Source organism: Microcaecilia unicolor, chromosome 1, assembly GCF_901765095.1.
Source record: "Microcaecilia unicolor chromosome 1, aMicUni1.1, whole genome shotgun sequence".
NCBI classification, from domain to species: Eukaryota; Metazoa; Chordata; class Amphibia; order Gymnophiona; family Siphonopidae; genus Microcaecilia; species Microcaecilia unicolor.
Genome location: NC_044031.1, coordinates 358899044 through 358921084, shown reverse-complemented (window position 1 = coordinate 358921084; position 22041 = coordinate 358899044). Strand labels below are relative to the sequence as shown.

Sequence of the window (22041 nt, the reverse complement as noted above, 5' to 3'; positions counted from 1 at the left end):
GAGCTTGGTACAATCCACGGTACTTACCCACGCCGACTACTGTAATAGTATTTTCTTAGGCTGCAAGACCCACATCCTGAAAAAACTTCAAACTGCCCAAAATACAGCAGCAAGACTTATTTTTTGCAAATCTCGATTTGAATGCGCAACATCTCTTTGTGAAAAACTTCATTGGCTCCCTATCAGAGAACGTATCAACTTCAAGGTCCATACATTAATCCACAAGATTATCCATGGTGAATCTCCAAGCTATATGCTTAATCTGATTGACCTTCCCACCAGAAACAGGTCTGAAACTTCACGTACTTACCTTAACCTACATTACCCTAATTGCAAAGGTCTCAGATATAAAACCTATTATGGATCCAATTTCTCCTTCTTGGGCAGCCAACTCTGGAATGCCCTCCCTAGACCTATTAGATCAATCAGTGACTATCTACCCTTACGGAAATCACTAAAAACCCATCTGTTCAAACAAGCCTACCCTAATGACCCAAACTAATCCTATGAACTCTACTACCCAACATTCCAGGAGACAATGACCTAGACTACTTCTTCCACCATAATTCCTTTGTTCATCCTGTAACCTATCCCCTCCCCCCATCTCCACCCTTCTTCCAATGTTCACCTACCCGTGCTCACTCCTCTCCTATTCCCTTCACCCTGTCCTTCTCTACCTACCTATTCTCTTTTATTATTCTGCTATACTTAACTTTATTGTCTTTATCAATATTCTGTAATCCCTATTACTATGTAAGCCGCATTGAACCTGCTTTTAGTGGGAAAGCGCGGGGTACAAGTGTAATATATATATATACTGTGGCTTTTAAACAAGGTAATTTATGTAGTGTATCTGAAAGATAATTTGTCAGTTATTTTTCAAAGGCTGCTTATTTCTCAAAATTTGAGGATTGGTACATGGACAAGAAATTGAAATGTTTTCTAATGATGAGTATATAAATGAACCTGTTCCAAAAATAGATGTATAAGAATCCAGCATGTGACCACCATCTCTCCTTTCTCAAAACATTCCAGACAGCAGCTGCTTCTAAAAATATTGCAGACTGATTAGTGAAATGCAACGCTAACTGCTCAGTAGTTATGATGTAAAGGAACTGAACACAGCAAAAAGATGAAGACACTGAAGTTTATTAGCGCGGAGTCCTTGGTATCAAATGCAGTGATTGCTAGACGCAACCTACCAAGTATTACACATAATCTTTATCCTCTTCTTTTCAAAGCCAGTTACCTGCTGGAACAAGGTGAAATAATTCATGACCTTGTGGAAAACTGGCCACTGGAAGACCTTAATCTTGGGAAATTGTTAGGAAGTACATTGGACCATCAAGAAGACATATGCCACTGGACATGCCGTGTTAATTTAGAGGCTTGTTTAACTGGATTAAGGGACTATGTATTAAATTGCTCTGCTACATATACAAAGAGGTTAAAAGTGGTAAATCTCACTGGCATAAAAGATGTTGAAGTTCAGCTTTGCAAATGTAAGAAGACTTTAGGTAGGTGGGAAAGAACAAAGTTACTTTCACAATTGTGTTGGGATCTACTTGTTGAGATGCAAAAGCAGCAGTTCAATCCTGCTATCTCTGATATTACTATTGATGTCCTTGTTAATTTGTTTGTTACGGAGCGCAGCTATGATCTGGTGGTGCAAGTCTTGCTGATGAGATGTCATTCCCCACTGAAGATTCGGTGTATGGCATTCAGAGCTGACAGTCTAGCTCTAAGGAAATTTTTTTACATTATAAAGCTCACAGAACCTGCTTGTCTTCGGAAACTTGAAGTAGTTCATAATATCCGTTTACAAATGGAACATCTGGAGGTTCTTCTCAATAATGTGAACTTCCCACAATTAACATCTCTCACTTTGCCTGCCAGAACTTTCAATGTGGATAGGTTCACATCTGAGGATGAAGTTGTTTTCACCAGAATTGGAGAGAAGCTAAGCAATATGACACATCTAACTCAGCTGAGCCTGGCATTTTCTATACTCTCAGGAAAAATACGAAAATTGCTCAGGTAAGATAAATTATAGCTATTTTGGTACTGGAGAGCATGAGACATAGAGGAAAACAGAGAGCCATCTAAATCATTGCTTCTCAGTCCTCTTCTGGAGACATGTCTAGCCAGTTTTGTAATCAAATTAGTTCTTGTATACCACTAATACCCCCTTTCCAGGGTTCAGTGTGGTCTACATTCTAGATGAGACAAAAGCTAATGTTAGTGTGAGGCATGAGAACAATTAGAGACCACTGGTGTAATGCATGAGACCAAATACATTATAGGAAAGGATAATGGATGATACTAGAAGGTAGAAGTCAATGGATTGTTATGAAGCAGTCTTTGGGAAAAGAAAGGTTTTTAGCCTCTTTCTGAAGCTAAGGTAGCTGTTTTCTGTTCTTATGGCAATAGATAGAGAGTTCCATATTTTAACTCCAAGTACAGGGAATAGAGAGCTGAAAATCTTCTGATTTCGAATTGTCTTTTGAAACAGTGATGCTAGCATCAGTTGTTCTTTCAGTCTGTTAGACTGGACCGGGATTAACACAATGAATATGCATGAACAGTGACATAGCTAGGACTGAATGGGCCCTAGGAGGAAAAACTGAGATGGGCCCCCTATAATACCACCTCTCCCAAGGTACATAAGTAATGCCATACTGGGAAAAGACCAAGGGTCCATCGAGCCCAGCAATCCTGTCCACGACAGCGGCCAATCCAGGCCAAGGGCACCTGGCAAGCTTCCCAAACGTACAAACATTCTATACATGTTATTCCTGGAATTGTGGATTTTTCCCAAGTCCATTTAGTAGCGGTTTATGAACTTGTCCTTTAGGAAACTGTCCAACCCCTTTTTAAACTCTGCTAAGCTAACCGCCTTCACCACTTTCTCCGGCAACGAATTCCAGAGTTTAATTATACGTTGTGTGAAGAAAACTTTTCTACGATTTGTTTTAAATTTACTACACTGTAGTTTAATCGCATGCCCCCTAGTCCTAGTATTTTTGGAAAGCGTGAACAGACACTTCACATCCACCTGTTCCACTCCACTCATTATTTTATATACCTCTATCCTGGGCCCCCGCAGATTTCGCCCTGGACCCCCCTACCGCTGCCAACCCTCCCCCTCCGTTGCTCGCCTACCTTCGCTGGCGGGGGACCCCAACCCCCGCCAGCCGAGGTCCGCGTCCTCCTGCCCCTGCCGGCTGCCTTTAAAGAATTCCGTCAGCTGGCGGGGGACCCCCAACCCCCGCCAGCCAAGCCGAGGTCCTTTCATTTTTCCACCGAAGCTGGCGCCGACGAAAGTTTCTTTTGAGTCTGATGTACGTGCAGGACGTCAGACTCAGAAACAGAATGAAGCTGTTTCTGAGTCTGACGTCCTGCACGTACAACGTGCAGCGACGTCAGACTCAAAAGAAACTTTCGTCGGCGCCAGCTTCGGTGGAAAAATGAAAGGACCTCGGCTTGGCTGGCGGGGGTTGGGGGTCCCCCGCCAGCTGACGGAATTCTTTAAAGGCAGCCGGCAGGGGCAGGAGGACGCGGACCTCGGCTGGCGGGGGTTGGGGTCCCCCGCCAGCGAAGGTAGGCGAGCAACGGAGGGGGAGGGTTGGCAATGGCAGCGGCTGGGGGAGGGGGATCGGCAATGGCGGCGGGGGGGGGGGCTATAATGTGCCCCCTCACTCTGGCCCTGGCCCCCCCTACCGCCGCAGTTCAGATACGCCCCTGCCTCTATCATGTCTCCCCTCAGCCGACTCTTCTCCAAGCTGAATAGCCCTAGCCTCCCTAATCTTTCTTCATAGGGAAGTCGTCCCATCCCCGCTATCATTTTAGTCGCCCTTCTCTGCACCTTTTCCAATTGTACTATATCTTTCTTGAGATGCGGCGACCAGAATTGAACACAATACTCAAGGTGCGGTCGCACCATGGAGCGATACAACGGCATTATAACATCCTCACACCTGTTTTCCATACCTTTCCTAATAATACCCAACATTCTATTCACTTTCCTAGCCGCAGCAGCACACTGAGAAGAAGGTTTCAGTGTATTATCGACGACGACGACGACAACACCCAGATCTCTTTCTTGGTCCGTAACTCCTAACGTGGAACCTTGCGTGACGTAGCTATAATTCGGGTTCTTTTTTCCCACATGCATCACCTTGCACTTGCTCATATTAAACGTCATCTGCCATTTAGCCGCCCAGTCTCCCAGTCTCGTAAGGTCCTCTTGTAATTTTTCACAATCCTGTCGCGATTTAACAACTTTGAGTAACTTTGTGTCATCAGCAAATTTAATTACCTCGCTAGTTACTCCCATCTCTAAATCATTTATAAATATATTAAAAAGCAGCGGTCCTAGCACAGACCCCTGAGGAACCCCACTAACTACCCTTCTCCATTGTGAATACTGCCCATTTAACCCCACTCTGTTTCCTATCCTTCAACCAGTTTTTAATCCACAATAGGACATTTCATCCTATCCAATGATGGTGGTGGTGGTGGGGAGAGATGGAGGAAGAACCTTTTCAGAGCTCCAGTAAACCCTACAAAAAAAACTCAAACACATTCCACACCTATATAGAAAACCTGTCACAATAATAGAAATTGAAATCCAAGATATGAACATTTCTGAAAGCTGACATATTACAATTAATAAATTCAGAAACAAAATATACTTTTTTTTCTACCTTTGCTGTCTGAGCATTGATTTGGTCCCAGTGTTTCCTGCATTTCTGTTTTTTTCTTAACTCTCTCCAGGGTCTCCTGTCCTTTTGACATTTCTTCTCTCTCTTTGTCCATTATCCATTTTTCCTCCTAATCCTTCTCCATCCTGTCCAGTGGCTTCCCTCTGTGTCTCTGCCCCTATTCTCTTCTCTGTGTCCCGATCTTACTCTATTCCCCTCTGTGTCGCTATCCCTCCCCTTGTATCCAGCATTGCCCCTCTGTGTCCCTGTCTCTATGCTCCATGTCCAGCATCTTTTCTCTGTCTCCTTGTCCCTCCCTGTGTTCACTTTCTTTTCTTGTCTCTTCCTCCTGCACCCCTAACCCTTGACCCTCTTCCTCATCCATGGTCTTGTATCTCTTCTTTCTCTCCTTCCATCCCTCCTTGGTCCAGGGTCTGTCTCACTTCCCCTTCTTTCTTGGTCAAGGGCCTCTCTTGTTCTCTCTCCCCCTCCCCTTGGTCCAGTGTGTGTGTGTATGTGTTTATTTCTCTGTCTCTACCCCCTCCTTAATCCAGGGTGTGTGTGTCTCTCTCTCTCTTCCTCCCCCTCCTTGGCCCAGGGTTTCTCTCTGTCTGTCTCGCCGCGCCTCCTTTTTTTGATCCAGTTTGTGTGTGTGTGTGTGTGTGTGTGTGTTTCTCCCTCTCTCTCTCTCTCTCTTCCACCCCCCTTCTTGTGTGTCTCTTTTCCCCTTCCCTTCTTGGTCAAGGGCCTCTCTTATTCTCTCTCTCTCCCCCCCCCCCCCTTGGTCCAGTGTGTGTGTGTATGTGTTTATTTCTCTGTCTCTACCCCCTCCTTAATCCAGGGTGTGTGTGTCTCTCTCTCTCTCTTCCTCCCCCTCCTTGGCCCAGGGTTTCTCTCTGTCTGTCTCGCCGTGCCTCCATTTTTTGATCCAGTTTGTGTGTGTGTGTGTGTGTGTGTGTTTCTCCCTCTCTCTCTTCCACCCCCCTTCTTGTGTGTCTCTCTTCCCCTTCCCTTCTTGGTCCAAGGTGTCTCTCATCCTCTCCCTAGTCTAAGATGTCAGTCTCTCTCTCTGTCTCTCCTCCCTATCTTCTTGGTCCAGTGTGTGTGTGTGTGTCTCTCTCTCTCCCCACCTCCTCATTCCAGCATCTATCCCCTCTCTTTACCCTCTCCTTTGTTCCAGTTCTCTCTGTCTCTCTTCTCCCCACACCAGGGTCGGCATCTCTACAGCTCCTCACTCACCCACCTGTTGGTCTCCAAAGGCTGCAACAAATCGCAGCAGCAGAGAGAGGCTGAAAGCTGCCTCTGTCTGGCCACTGGATCTTTTCCTCTGTGCATCCTGCCTCTTTGATGCAACTTCCTGTGGGCAGAACACACAGAAGAAAGGCTCTGCCAACCAGAGAAAGGCAGATTTTATCCTCTCTCTGCCGTGACCCACTGCAGCCTTTGAAGGAGTGGCAGGCAGGTGAGTGAGGAGCTGCAGAGATGCCGACCCAGGCGAGGGGAGAGGAAGGGAGGGTTCAGTTGTAGGTTCTGGGCATTTTGTCAGGCTCGCTCAATGGTAGCTATACCCCTGTCATGAAATAAATTTACATAAGGGAGACACCATTATATACAAATCACTCTCAAACATATTAATTGTGGTGAACCTAAAAACCTAACTGGTTAGATATGCCTTCAGGAGAGAGATGAGAATCTCTGTTCTAAGTAGTTATGCAGAATATAAACTGGGCAAAGAGAAATAGCTGGAAATCTATGATCATAAATATTTATAGTCTAGACCAGAGGTCCCCAACTAGCATGTCTTGGCATACTAATATGTCACAGGAGAATCTCAGGTGTGCAGTAAAATTTATGTGCCTGCAAATAAAAGACAAGGTGGGTCAATGCCACCAGCATAAGAACATAAGAATTGCCATACTTGGTCAGGCCAAAGGCCCATTTAGTCCAATATCCTATTTTGCACTGGCTAATCCTGGTCACATATTCCTGGGAGGATACCAATAGTAGCTAGATTCTATGCTACTTACCTCCAGAGATGAACAGTGGCTTTCCCCAGTAATGGTTTATGGATTTTTCTTTAGGAACTTCTCCAAACCTTTTTGAAACCCACTTACCAGCAGTCTTGATCTCTTCCCCATTTTGGTCTTTTGCATTCTGGGCTCCTGCCAGCAGGTGTAGTCAGCAAGCATCATTCTTTACCTGTTGCTGCCTCCTCCTTTGCCAACTTCTTTTTCAAATCATAGGAGCAGCAGGTCTGAAGACTATGGGGCCCCATGTAGAGGCAACAGTAATAAATAATGAGTTAAGGAGTGCTGCCTGACTGATTGTTCGCACCAACTAAAGGGGGAGGAGGAGATGAAAGGTGATAGTAGTAGATAAGGGTGGGGAGAGGCAAGGGAAATTGCCTCTCCTCTTTCATCAGCACCATTTCCCCAACCCCTGGGATCAGCAAAGTTGAAAGAGAAGGTAAGATGCTAATGCCAAAGGGTGAGAAGTGTGATGGTTCTTGTCTGTAAGGAACATCCAGGAACAGCGAGAGTGCAAGGTTGACAGATTGGTTCTCCATTAAATGGGGGCATACCAATTTCCTAGATCTTGGATCAATATTTGTGGACTAAATAAGAGGATGTTTTTGCCTTTTTGAGATATCTTGTTAATACTTTAATGTCTAAAGTATGTATCTATGTATTATTGCATAAATGTAAATTTAATAATTTATAAATAAAAATAAATAAATAAATAAATGGGGGCATACCAGGTCTGAGGAAGATTTGGCTAGAACTTCTGCTATTAGCAGTCACCTTCCATTTGAATTAATCCCTCCAGTGCTGGCAACATTCAAGAATTAGCTGCCTGCAATCCGTAGCCTGGGATGGGATGCCAGGTACCAAGGAAATCTGGGAAGAAGGCAGGAACACAAGTACACAGAATTTCACCAAGAAGACTCTCAATGGTTGCAGGGCTAGAGCACAGTAAGGACTTGAAGAAGAATGCAAATCTGAAAAGCATCAAGGGAGCCAAAGCACCAAGCAATACAGAAAAGATGCAGACCAAGCTCTAGTAAAGAGTCATTGAGTTCATCTTCAGTATAATCCTGTGTGAGCAAACAACATTCAAGACTAATTAAGTTCCTGGCATTCCCTGATTTGATGAAGCTAACATCTCCACACGGAAGACCAACATGGGGTAACTGAGATAAAGAGGAATTGAATAACATGGTTCAGAGGAACGGTGACCAAATTCAGAGTATACCCTTGTATGGCATCAAAACCAGGCTTTAACTTGCAGTGACATCTCATGGCAAAATATTCTTGTGCTGCACAAAAAAAAGACACAGGTCCTGCCTCTTACCCTTCAGTCTTTTTCTGCAGAGGAGAATCTAAGCCCTAAATGGGCTACCTACATAGGTTACCCTGCTTGTAAGGGATGATCAACTGGTAGGATGGCAAGGATGGTAGGATTCCAGGTGAGCAGTTGAAGCTAGGACTGATTTTCACAGATGTGTGTAAACTCCAAATGTAAATTTGAAAGGGTAAATGTAGCCTTGATTCAATCAGAAAGACTGTTCTGATATAAAAAAAAAAAAAGGCCTCCACCATGAAGACAATGCAGAACTAAAACATGTTACTGGCCAACCATATTGATCTCCCATTTAATCTAGAGGAGGTAGAAGCCAAGCAGCTTGAATCATAAGACTCTCTTAAAGGCATTAATAAAGGTGTCATAACTCACTACTCTTAGATACTGTTTCTCTTGGAATGGGGAGGCCCAGGCTAGTGTCTCCTCTGCACTCTCACACTCCCCAGTCAATAATGAAATAATATATACTATCCTGGAGTCAGAAAAATGAAAGAACTGTAACATGGATAAAAGGAAGCACTATTCAAGAATCCCATGATAGGTCTTAGGATCTCCAGAAAACAGTAGGGGAGTCTCAACTCTCAGTTCTTTATCAGGCAGAGCTAGTCCTGCCTCAGACATTGAGGCTGGAGGTGCAGGATCTATGGGTTATATCTGGCAAAAATCCTAACTCTGCTCCTAAATTAGGAAAAAGTGTTGGTTTAATACTCTGAGACACTTTCTATGAGCAACTAGGACCATAACCAGGTCAGTTGGCTCCATAATGACCAGAGCTTGATGTGATAGTTCTCATCCATAAGAATGACACAGGAAAAGCAAAATGGCAAGATTCACAGATTAATTTCCACTGAATAGGAACAACCTTGATCCAGAGAAGATTAGGTGAAGTCTTCCATTTATAGAAGCCACTCCCTTTGGGTTGAGCCTTCAGGTGCTAGTGGTCACCAGGACTTAGCTATCAGAAACCCAAAGCCTGGGATGGTGTACCAGATACCAGGGAAACTTGGGAAGAAAGCAGGGATCACAAGTACACAGGAAGTCACTAAGATAATTCTGAATGGATGCAAGTATGGAACCCACCAGGGACTTAGTACAAGGTTGATGAGGATGTCTGCCATCTTGATTACATTACTTCTGGGTGAAGCCATGTGACAGGAAGTATGTCACAAACATTGCTGCCACCATGTGGTGACCCTTAAGAGAGCATACACAGTGCAAATCAGAAACAGCAAAGGAGCCAAAGTATTATGTGACAGAGAAAACAGTGCAGGCCAAACTCTGCCAGAGGTCATACTAAGACTGGGTTTATGTACAAATACAGGAAGAAAAAGATGGTCTCCAGAAGAAAGTGGCAAGCATAGAGTAGATCAAGGCAGTCTGCAAGCCTGCTGGAGCCTACTGACACCTGCTGATAGCAGGTCACAAATTCATCCAAGCAAGGCTGACCTGGAGTTGAACCATCTGCAGGCAGGTGACTGAACTTCACAGGAGGGAAGCATAGAATATGACAGCAGAAAAAGACTATGCAACCTATCCAATTTGTCCATGTACATCATCTGCTCAGCTTTAATATCAATCCCTCTCCCTCAGAGAAGAAAAATATAAGGAAAAAAGGAGGAGGGGAATTGAAAAGATTTAATTTGTTTTTATATTACTGTGAAGCTTCTCAGTTCCAAGAAACATGAAAGCCTTAGCCACAATGGTAAAAACTTGGGAAAGCTAGCTTGGAACTACATTTACTTACATTCCTGGAAGAAGGGTGAATTCACTTAGGAAATGTTGGGCAGACTACTCTCCCAACACCCCTTAGGATGTGTTCTATAGGACAAAAGACATAGTAAGGTAGTGTAAGATTACATTTTCTTATATGCTTAGGGGCAGTCAGCATCACCAGAGTTAATGTTGGGGATAATAGGTGTCCTGTCAAAGGAAGTCATAAGAGCAGATGGTTGTGGCTTCCATCAGAAGAAGCCATTACAGAGCCCAAGTGGGACAATTGAAGAAAACTTCACAGATGGAGGTGGATGGATGATAGCTTGAAGAATGGTGCTCAGTGTGCTGCGTGGAAGGGAAGATGCTTGGAGCATCTAATCCAGAGAAGACTAAGGTGGGGAAGGAAGGCCTGGAAGTTTATGCAACAAGGGACTAAGTCATTCTCAAGGAAAAGCAGGTAGGAAACAAGATTATTGTTTGTAGTACTGAATTCATTTAAACTATCTGCTTGATAGGAAAAGTTGAAAGATGCCAAGAGTTAGAATTGCAGCCACAGTATTGATGCACTGGACTTCTAATTAGAAGTTTAGTAACTGATATATGCAAAAGACTGGAGAGCCAGAAAATATTGATAGTGATTTATCCAGACAGCTAAGAGAAGATTTGCATTTTATGGGTGATGTTTCATGCATTCAGTGACTCCCTATGGCCTATGCAGGTGGTTGGTAGGAAGTGTCCCAGTATTAACAGACAGCATCTGTTACTGTGAGGGAGGATTAAACACTAATAGGTCAATACCAAGCCTTAGCAGTCAGGTATTAAATACTAGGCTGTACCCAAATACTGCCACTGAATATCTGGGTATTAAGTTGGCAGTGGCGTAGCCACAGGTGGGCCTGGGTGGGCCGTAGCCCACCCACTTAGGGCTCAGGCCCACCCAACAGTAGCACACATTTAGTGGTAGCTGTGGGATCCCAAGCTCGGCCAGCTGAAGACTTCCTCCAGATGGTAACGAAAATGCTACTCTCCATGATACCGGCACCTGTGTATGTTCAGTTTTCAGCGCATGCCTGCTGCAGACTGCCAAGGTGGAAAGAAGCATTTTTTGGGTGGTGGTTGGGTGGGGGGAGAACAACTGGTGCCCACCCACTTCTTCCCTAGGCCCACCCAAAATCTGTTGTCTGGCTACGCCCCTGTTAGGTGGCCACCAACAGTTATCTAGGTACTGCCGATATTCTCCCCAGTTAAATTAGGACACCCATTTTTCTATCTTAAGCTAACTGGGTAACTATACGGGTACCACTGCTGAATATAGGTGGTGTCTGGATAACTCCTGTCTCCACCCAGATTCTCACCTCCAGTCTGCCTCTGCCCAGAGTTTTAGCAGTACTATCCTAGTAAATGCTGCTGAAAATTCAGATTAGACTCAGTCAGTGTTATTTAACCAGGTAGGAGCCCTACTAATTGGTTAAATCACACTGAATATATCAACACTCTAAAGGTTTTACTTGTCTTTCAGCATGTTTGGATGGTAAAATCAGAGTATTCAACAAGAAATATTTGAAGAATTATATGAAAGATGTTCTAAATGTAAATACAGACTCTCTTCTACCTATGAAGAAAATAAAATGGGCCTGATGTTTTTTGGACAGTTTAGAATTTCCTGGAAATACTCCTGGAGATACTAATGTGAATCTAATTACTATGATTTTAACTACTGATTCAGAAGACAGCATTTTATGAGAGTTCAAATATAGGTTTACCTGGATGTAGTGAGAGCTACACGAAAAAGAAGAAAGCAGTTTTTGTTGCTTAGACCAAGGTCCCTTCAGATAGGAGCCCGTTTCCTACTGTCATTCCCTTGTAGATGCAATATCTGGTTCAATAACTTATATTTTTGGAACCTTCACATATGACTGCATTCCTTAGTGATAAGACTGCTTCTCCTGTGTCTGAGGAGGTACAGACTGAATTTCCTCCTTGTTAGTAGTCTCCAGAACCTGTGATATAAAACAGGCTGAAGATAAGCTTTTTCCCTTTTTCCTCTTTATGGGAAGTTTTTCTTTAATTTTGAATCTTCATATTCCCCCAGATGTGGACTTTGTAATTAGTGCAGATTATATTAAGATATTTCCGCGACCTGCCGCGGGAAACTTTTGCCCGCGGCGTGTTGCGGTTTTTTGGGCTTTTTTTTTTCGCGCGGGTTTTGGGCGGTTTTTCGGCCGGCAGGGGTGGGGCTAACGGCGACAGAGGCGGGGTTTGGTGACATATTGGGCGAGGCGACGTATTGGGCGGGGCGATGGGGGCGGGGGTGATGACGGAAGGGGTGGGACTGATGATGGCGGGGCAGGGGTGATGACGGAAGGGGCGGGGTTGATGGCGGGGGAGGGGGTGATGATGTCGGGGGTGGGGTGTGTGCAGTTTTTGGGCGGGAATTTTTTTTTTTATATGGCAACACTGGCCCCTAGTAACGCCACTGGTGTCGGGGCTCATTGTGAGGGAAGTGAGATGTGTCCATGTTTTTTTACAGCAGCTTAGCAGTTCTTCTGTTTAGAGATTGACAGGGGGAGGGGTGGGGGGGTTGTAGGGGGGTGGGGTGGTGTGATGGGGGGATACTGGGATCGTGCATCAGTGTGTATGTGTGTGAGAGGGTTGATGGTGGCAGGGTGTGAACTGGGATCTGGTTTTGGCTCACCTCATGTGTTTGGGCTAATTCTGAGCCAAGTCAGATGATTGTCATTTTTTTTTTTTTTACAGCAAGTTGGGGGTTGGGAAGGGTGGAATTGGGATCGTTCATCAGTGTGTATGTGAGTGAGAGGGTTGATGGTGGAAGGTAGGGGCAGGCTTTGCTAATTGTGAGGCTGCAGTGTATTTCTGTGTTGGTGTGTGTGCCAGAATCAGAGGAGAGTATTAGAGGTGGGGGCAGGGTTTGGAAACTGTGAGGCTGCATCGTTGTATTGCTTTGTGAGACAGATTTTTTTGCAGCCTTACCTTCTTTGTTTGTGCTGGCTGTGGTCGTCTGCCGTCCGTTTACTTGATGGGGTTTTTTTTTCTATCATTCATCCTGTCTGAGTGATTGAGTCGTTATGGGGGGGGTGGGGGGGTGGCTTGGTGGGCGACCTTCCTTGTTTCTCTTCTCCTCACTGTCCTCTTTAGAGATTGACAGGGGGAAGGTTATAGGGTGTGTGAAGGGGGGGAACTGGGATCCTGCTGTGAGACAGAGTTTGTTTTAGTTGTTTCTCTTGGCTGTGCTGCTGTCTGTTCCATTTGCTTCAGCTGGGTTTTTTTTTTCTATCACTCATCATGCCTCAGTGAGTGAGTCGTTAGGGAGGGGGTGTGGCTTGGTGGGCGACCTTCTCCAGCTGTCCCTTCCCTTCATGTCAGCAGGTTTTTTTTTTTGTTTTCGATCACTGAGGCTGCCTCATGTGATTGGTTGAGTGTCATTGCTCCGCCCCCGATGTCATAACATTTGACGCGTGGGCGGGGCAGACACTCATGGAGCAAAAAGCGATCTCAGCCACCTCACTTTAGAATGTTGGGAAAGTGAGGGTTCATTAGAACGTTGGAGGTGCGTTTTATATAGATAGATACGGTTCTGGGTGCCCAACAACATCCAACTGACAAACATGTGGAGTGGAGGAGTGGCCTAGTGGTTAGAGCACCAGTCTTGACATCCAGAGGTGGCCAGTTTAAATCCCACTGCTGCTCCTTGAGATCTTGGGCAAGTCACTTAACCCTCCATTGTCTCAGGTACAAGCTTAGAATGTGAGCCCTCCTGGGACCTGAATGTAACTCACCTTGAGCTACTACTGAAAAAGGTGTGAGCAAATCCAAATAAATAAAAAAACACTGCACCGAGGCAAGATCCTGGGCTGCAGAAGCCAAATATTTTGCTCCAGGAGAGCTCCTGGTCAGAGAGGTCAGAAGTAACTACAATGTGCTGGAAGAGGCTTCTGGCATTAGAGTCAGTACTAACAAAAAAAATGGCTCTGTGGCATGCATCTACCAATGCCTTAATGGAATCTTTCATTAGAACCAAGATGTAGAAGATCTAAAAAAAAGAAGTGGACAGGTTAAAGCCTGCCGAAAAGAGGCCACTAGATGTCGGGAGGGACCTACAATTTGCATAGCCCTGACCACCATAGAGAGGGACATACTGGCCACCTGTGACCCCCATCACTGTTGCTGGGATGGGGTCACAGGTGCACATAAGTACATAAGTATTGCCATACTGGGAAAGACCAAAGGTCCATCAAGCCCAGCATCCTGTTTCCAACAGTGGCCAATCCAGGTCACAAATACCTGGCAAGATCCCAAAAAAGTACAAAACATTTTATACTGCTTATCCCAGAAATAGTGGATTTTCCCCAAGTCCATTTAATAACGGTCTATGGACTTTTCCTTTAGGAAGCTGTCCAAACCTTTTTAAAACTCTGCTAAGCTAACCGCCTTTACCACATTCTCTGGCAACGAATTCCAGAGTTTAATTACACGTTGAATGAAGAAATATTTTCTCTGATTCGTTTTAAATTTACTACATTGTAGCTTTACCGCATGCCCCCTAGTCCTAGTAACATAGTAAATAACGGCAGAAAAAGACCTGCATGGTCCATCCAGTCTGCCCAACAAGATAAACTCATATGTGCTACTTTTTGTGTATACCTTACCTTGATTTGTACCTGTCCTTTTCAGGGCACAGACCGTGTAAGTCTGCCCAGCACTGTCCCCGCCTCCCGCCACCGGCTCTGCCACCCAATCTCGGCTAAGCTCCTTAGGATCCATTCCTTCTGAACAGGATTCCTTTATGTTTATCCCACGCGTGTTTGAATTCTGTTACCGTTTTCATTTCCACCACCTCCCGCGGTAGGGCATTCCAAGCATCCACTACTCTCTCCGTGAAAAAATACTTCCTGACATTTTTCTTGAGTCTGCCCCCCTTCAATCTCATTTCATGTCCTCTCGTTCTACCACCTTCGCACCTCCGGAAAAGGTTCGTTTGCGGATTTATACTTTTCAAATATTTGAACGTCTGTATCATATCACCCCTGTTTCTCCTTTCTTCCAGAGTATACATGTTCAGGTCATCAAGTCTCTCCTCATACGTCTTGTAATGCAAATCCCTTACCATTCTCGTAGCTTTTCTTTGCACCACTTTAATTCTTTTTACATCCTTAACAAGATACGGCCTCCAAAACTGAACACAATACTCCAGGTGGGGCCTCACTAATGACTTAAACAGGGGCATCAACACCCCCTTTCTTCTGCTGGTCACACCTCTCTCTATACAGCCTAACAATCTTCTAGCTACGGCCACCGCCTTGTCACACTGTTTTGTCGCCTTCAGATCCTCAGATACTATCACCCCAAGATCCCTCTCCCCGTCCGTACCTATCAGATTCTCCCCGCCTAACACATACGTCTCCCGAGGATTTCTATTCCCTAAGTGCATCACTTTGCATTTCTTCGCATTTAATTTTAATTGCCAAACCTTAGACCATTCTTCTAGCTTCCTCAGATCCTTTTTCATGTTTTCCACTCCCTCCCGGGTGTCCACTCTGTTACAGATCTTAGTATCATCCGCAAATAGGCAAACTTTACCTTCTAACCCTTCGGCAATGTCACTCACAAATATATTGAACAGAATCGGTCCCAGCACCGATCCTTGAGGCACACCACTACTCACCTTTCCCTCCGAGCGAATTCCATTCACCACCACCCTCTGGCTTCTGTCCGTCAACCAGTTCTTAATCCAGTTCACCACTTCGGGTCCTATCTTCAGCCCATCCAGTTTATTTAAGAGCCTCCTGTGGGGAACCGTATCAAAAGCTTTGCTGAAATCTAAGTAGATTACGTCTATAGCTCGTCCCTGATTCAATTCTCCTGTCGCCCAATCAAAGAATTCAATGAGATTCGTTTGGCACGATTTCCCTTTGGTAAAACCATGTTGTCTGGGATCTTGCAACTTATTGGCTTCCAGGAAATTCACTATCCTTTCCTTCAGCATCGCTTCCATTACTTTTCCAATAACTGAAGTGAGGCTTACCGGCCTGTAGTTTCCAGCATCTTCCCTTTCACCACTCTTGTGAAGAGGGACCACCTCCGCCGTTCTCCAATCCCTCGGAACCTCTCCCATCTGCAAGGATATATTAAACAAATCTTTAAGAGGACCTGCCAGAACCTCTCTGAGCTCCGTCAATATCCTGGGGTGTATCCCATCCGGTCCCATGGCTTTGTCCACCTTTAGCTTTTCAAGCTGTTCATATACACTCTCTTCCGTGAACGGTGCTGTATCCACTTCAATCTCATTTGTACTTTTTGCAGTCCATCGCGGTCCTTCTCCAGGATTTTCTTCTGTGAAAACAGAACAAAAGTATCTATTTAGCAAATTTGCTTTTTCTTCATCATTATCCACATAGCGGTTCGCAGTATCTTTTAGTCTCACAATTCCCTTTTTAGTCATTCTCCTTTCACTTACATACCTGAAAAAATTTTTGTCACCCCTCCTTACATTTCTCCACTCATTATTTTATAGACCTATCATATCTCCCCTCAGCTGCCTTTTCTCCAAGCTGAAGAGCCCTAGCCGCTTTAGCCTTTAGACACCACCACTCACCTCAGTTCTCCAACTGACCCTGTTTCCATTCTCTCATCCTCTCCATCTCACTTCAGAGGACATGGCTCATGACACCCATTGTCAGACCAAGAAATGAGACAGAGGAAAAGAACAACAGGGCACACTGAGACACCGGGGCCATCATAGAGTGATAAAGACATGCTTCAGGTGCCGTGACAGATCTGGAATGGCGCACCTCTACAAACCCCCAAAATATGCAAGATCTTTTGCTGTATCTTGCACAGTCTGGCACTAAGGGGAATAATCCACTCCCTAAGGTTAACAAGCCCCACCACTAAGAACCAGAGAGGAACAGGCACCACCAGTGCAGGAACACTCACAAACACAATGCCATGTCTATGCAATAAGGAATGAACTGATACATAGAGCTTTTCTGTGATGGTCATTTTTTAATTTTCATGAACAGTGGGTAACATGTACATGACCATCCCCCCAACTCAGTGTCTGTTTCCTATTCCCTTCATCAGTGTGCCACACCCAACACCCCCTTATGGGCACACCATGAATCCGCCACCATCACCTGAACCCTCTCCCTACTTCCACAAGCCCCCCCAGCACTCCCTCAACCTGCCCCGGCATATACATTAACAACCCCACACCACTCCAAAGCCCTTCCCCTCCCATATTCACCTCCATACCTCTCTCCCTCCCCTACACATGTCATTGCTCCCTCTCACCATCTCCAATACCAGGCAAACTACTATTTGCACTTCCCCAATCTCCTTCCCCTCACCCTACCTGTCCAGTGTGCAGCAGCCCTCTTCTGGGATCCATATGACCATCATTCTCCCCAGAGCTCTCTCTTCAGCTTCCCTGGCAGCTGCAGGGGGGTCTTAAGGTCTGTGCCATTGTATGCTCCTTTTCATGGATGCCGCCAGGAATCACATTTGTCACTGAGAAACCTTATGGAGGCAGTCCAACTCCCCTGCTGTTTCCTTGCAGCCATGGGTTGGGCAGCTGGTGGAGTATGGCTGATGGTTGCTGTGCAGGGTCTGGAGGGTACTGGCCCCATGGGTGGTATCACACAGGCCAACTGCTTGCTCAGTGCTTCCATCCTGCAGGAAAGTGTATGCTCATCATTTCAAAGTCATCTACATGTGCTCTGTGCCATCAGCTGCTTTGTGACATCAAACATCCTTCCTACAGTGCCAGCTTTCACGTTCTCTGCTGCAAGAGCTCATGGTTCTGTGTCATAAGCACATGGGCACATGTCAAGAGTTTAGTGTAAGGTCTTACTGACTGTTCTTGTGCACCAACACCAAGACTCAGCTGCAAGATCTTCATCACCTTCCACATCCATGAATGGGAACAGCACAGGCAGTGTGATATCCTCCATCTGATAAAAAAGGTTCCAGAGGAGATTCGGGAAATTATAGACCGGTGAGTCTGACGTCGGTACCAGGCAAAATGGTAGAGGCTATTATTAAGAATAAAATTACAGAGCATATACAAAAACATGGGCTGATGAGACAAAGTCAGCATGTTTAGTGAAGGGAAGTCTTGCCTCACCAATCTACTGCATTTTTTTGAGGGGGTGAACAAACATGTGGACAATGGGGAGCCGGTGGATATTGTGTATCTGGATTTTCAAAAGGCGTTTGACAAAGTACCTCATGAAAACTCCAGAGGAAACTGGAGAGTCATGGGATCGGAGGTAGGGTAATACTATGGATTAAGAACTGGTTGAAAGATAGGAAGCAGAGAGTAGGACTGAATGGTCAGTATTCTCAGTGGAGAAGGGTAGTTAGTGGGGTCCCACAGGGGTCTGTGCTGGGACCGCTGCTTTTTAACATATTTATAAATGACCTAGAGATGGGAGTAACTAGTGAGGTAATTAAATTCGCAGATGACACAAAATTATTCAGGGTCATCAAGTCGCAAGAGAAGTGTGAAAGATTACAGGAGGACCTCGTGAGACTGGAAGATTGGGCATGCAAGTGGCAGATGAAGTTCAATGTTGACAAGTGCAAAGTGATGCATGTGGGTAAAAGGAACCCGAATTACAGCTATGTCATGCAAGGTTCCGCGTTAGGAGTCACAGACCTAGAAAGGGATCTGGGAGTCATTGTTGATAAGACGTTAAACACTTCTGCTCAGTGTGCTACGGTGGCTAAGAAAGCGCACAGAATGTTGAGTTTTAGTAGGAAAGGGATGGCAAACAAACACAAGGATGTTTTAATGCCGTTGTATTGCTCCATGGTGCGACCGCACCTAGAATATTGTGTCCAATTCTGCTCGCCACATCTCAAAAAAGATATAAAGGAATTAGAGAAGGTGCAGAGAAGGGCGATGAAAATGATAAAGGGAATGGAACGACTTCCCTATGAGGAAAGGCTGAGAAGGTTAGGGCTCTTCAGCTTGGAGAAAAGGCGGCTGAGGGGTGATATGATAGAATTCTACAAGATAATGAGCGGAGTAGAGCGGACAGATGTGAAGCGTTTGTTTACACTTTCAAACAACAACAAAACCAGGGGTCACAAGATGAAGCTAGAATATGGTATATTTAAAACAAATAGGAGAAAGTTTTTCTTTACTCAGCGTGTAGTTAGACTCTGGAACTTGTTGCTGGAAAATGTAGTGACAGCAGCTGGCCTTACAGAATTTAAAGGGGGTTTGGACAGATTCCTGAGGGAAAAGTCCATTGAACATTATTAAGAATTGTTTTTTTTTTTTTTTTTGGGGGGGGGGGGGGGGGGGGGGGGTGGTTTGCCGGGTTCTTGAAGCCTGGATTGGCCACTGTTGGAGACAGGATGCTGGGCTTGATGGACCCTTGGTCTTTTCCCCGGTATGGCGGTGCTTATGTACTTAACCTCACTGACACCTGCCTCCCCAGCCTCCATCTGCACAGTGTCCCAGTTTTCTCCTTCCTCCACTGCAACTGCGTGGGTGCTGTCATCTGCTCCAGGTGCCTCCTGTCCTGGTAGAACAGCCTCATCTGGCTCTGCCTCTGCATCACTGCCATGACTCTCAACTGCAGGTAGCAAACAAACCAACATAAGCAATATGAAGGGTGTCCTGACCAAATTTCACCATTTAGATCACAGGCACCTGACCTAGCACAACCCCCAAAATGTCTGTGCACATTCTATTCCCTTGTCATGCACACCACTAGCCCTTCATGTCCATCAACTATCTCTCAGCACTCTACGTCTCATAACAGTTCAATATGGCAGGCCAGGGCATGGCAATTGTAGGACAGTAAACCAGGCCTGTGTCCATGGGCTGGTTGAAGTAGCACTAGCCATGGCCTGCACTGGAGGATTGTGAATTAACTCTACTGTGTGATGGTTCTACTTCTACTCATAGCAGTATTGTAACTCTGTCACCTCACTGTGCACCATCACTCTCCCATTCCCACATAAAGTCTAGGATGGATGGACATACTCCTATGTGCATGACCCCCCCCCCCCCCACACACACACACACATACAGGAAACAGCGAAGGTGACTCAAATAGATATCTTGACAACATGTTCAAGTCTAAACGTTTATTGTACGGCACTAAAGACTCGACACAGTTGTGTTTCGGCTGACTGACCTGCCGCAGGAGTCTGAATTGCCTCAGGGGTCTAAATTTAAAAACACATGAAAACAATATAAAAACGATAATAATTTAAGAAATAATATACATCTGAACAATAAAAAATATACAATCATACAATTACGTGAAGAAATGGATTATGACACAATCAAAAAATAATTAAAATGAACTTACACAATCAAAATAATAGCTAACATGAACTTACCACCAGCTGATTTTTACAACGAGCTAAAAACGCTAGCACAGCTTTGAAAAAAAGACCCCCTCAGTGTTTTAAAACCCATGACTTTGAGGCTATTTTATGAAGACAACATAGGTGCCTATACATCTTTATAAAATAGCCTCACAAAAGCTACAACAAACATAGCTAAACTGTAACCTTGTATATCGGGGTCGGTGTAAGTGTGCACACATATTTTGTAAACCACATCCACACTTCGCAATTCCACCCATGCCCAAATTATACCCCTGAACACATCTACATGTAATCACCTTCCTAACTCTGCATTTTTACACATACTATGGGATAATTAAAAATATATATATATCTTACAGCTTTTCTGTAAGTAGTCCCCCAAGAATTCCTATACACAGCTCACTGTAGGCACAATTTTGCAGGGTGTCTACTTTTTATACACTTTTATAGATATTTTCTATGTCTAAAATATGATTTACCTGTGGAAAAAGCATTTATAAAACTATCTTCATACCATATATGTTCAAAGCAAATAAAAATATTGATACATATGAATATACAACATATTACATAAATTAAGCATGTAAACCTATGATACAGTCCTGAAATGTCTCTTTATGTGGCTTTATGAACATTGTTTTTAAGGTCTTTACATCTAACTTACATTTGTAACTCCTCGCTTGTATGTATAAGTTTCAAATTTGCTTTTGAAAATGGTGTCTGTTAATGTACTAGAAATGTTCAGAGTCATACTTTATTAAATATTTACTTCTTATTTTTTTTCTTCAGTCCTTTGAAAACACCATTGAAAGCACTGGATGTTGCTAACTGCTCGTTGAACCATGTTGATATGATTTACCTTGCCAATAGCCTTCATTCTGAACATTTGGAAGTTTTGGATCTCAGTGGTCACAACATGGCAGAACTTTACCCATCAACATTCTTAAAAATCCTGGGCCGAGCATCCCGCACCTTGAGGATCCTAGTCCTTGAGGAATGCAACCTAAGTGATACGCATGTAAACATGATGACATTGGGATTAATGTCCTGCCAGCAATTAGAAGAGTTCAAGTTCCTTGGAAACCCTCTATCATCCAGAGCCCTCAAATGCTTATTCAGTGTTTTTACTGATCTGCCAGTGTTGAAATACATTGAGTTCCCAGTGCCTAAGGACTGCTATCCTCTTGATATCACCTATCCACTAGAAGAAACCAGTCTCTCAAACTTTGATCATGAAAAATATGAAGAGATAAGAGAGGAACTTAACTTGATTTTACTGCATGCTAATCGGGAGGACATAATAGCTTCAACCCCTCTCTATGGATGCTATGATCCAGATATTCAAGAGACTGGCAATGAACTTGGGGCTGTTCTTGTGAGATCTTTCAAAGAAGTCATAGACAACCTTCTGACTACTCTACAAAATATACATTAAAACAAAATTAGCAGGTAATTTGTTGTAAACTCCTGTGGCTTAGGGCACCACATAAGTGATGAAATAATTATGTATAGTATATGTGTGTGGGGGGGCATTTTCAATATAACATCTAACGGAAAACATCCAAAACTCCAGTAGCAAATGTGGAGGGGCATTTTCGATAGAACATCTAAATAAGAATTTGGACGTTTTACAAAAACGTCCAAATTCTGAACAGCAAAGAAGGTTATAGATGTCTATCTTTTGTGCTTAAAAATGCTATGGATGTCTTCTGATTTGGATGTCCTTTTTTGGATCAAGGGTTTGTCTATACCCTGTTGATATTAAATATTGGTTCAACTGTATGTCAAACATTGTAAATGAACCACTCTGTAAGGTCAGAGCAAGGATAAAGAGAAGGTGTAAAGTACACTGAAAGTAGTTACAAACTTAACTCCACACTGCTCCGGCTCTCAT

At 44.3% G+C, this 22041-nt stretch overlaps 1 protein-coding gene across 1 annotated transcript; it reads left to right on the top strand.

Annotated features, from left to right (window-relative positions):
* The first annotated feature begins 1115 nt into the window (after positions 1 to 1115).
* LRRC14B (leucine rich repeat containing 14B) lies at positions 1116 to 21731 on the top strand. Its single transcript, XM_030190064.1, has 2 exons — positions 1116 to 2037; positions 20937 to 21731. Exons 1-2 carry the CDS (start codon positions 1133 to 1135, stop codon positions 21580 to 21582), a joined length of 1551 nt encoding a protein of 516 aa, XP_030045924.1. The 5' UTR covers positions 1116 to 1132; the 3' UTR covers positions 21583 to 21731.
* The last annotated feature ends 310 nt before the right edge of the window (positions 21732 to 22041 follow it).

Bases quoted from the DNA above. Each gene is read 5' to 3' on its own strand.
- LRRC14B (XM_030190064.1), top strand. From the start codon at position 1,133: ATGAAGACACTGAAGTTTATTAGCGCGGAGTCCTTGGTATCAAATGCA. The intron at 2,038-20,936 runs GTAAGATAAATT...TTTTTTCTTCAG, and splicing joins AAAATACGAAAATTGCTCAG to TCCTTTGAAAACACCATTGA.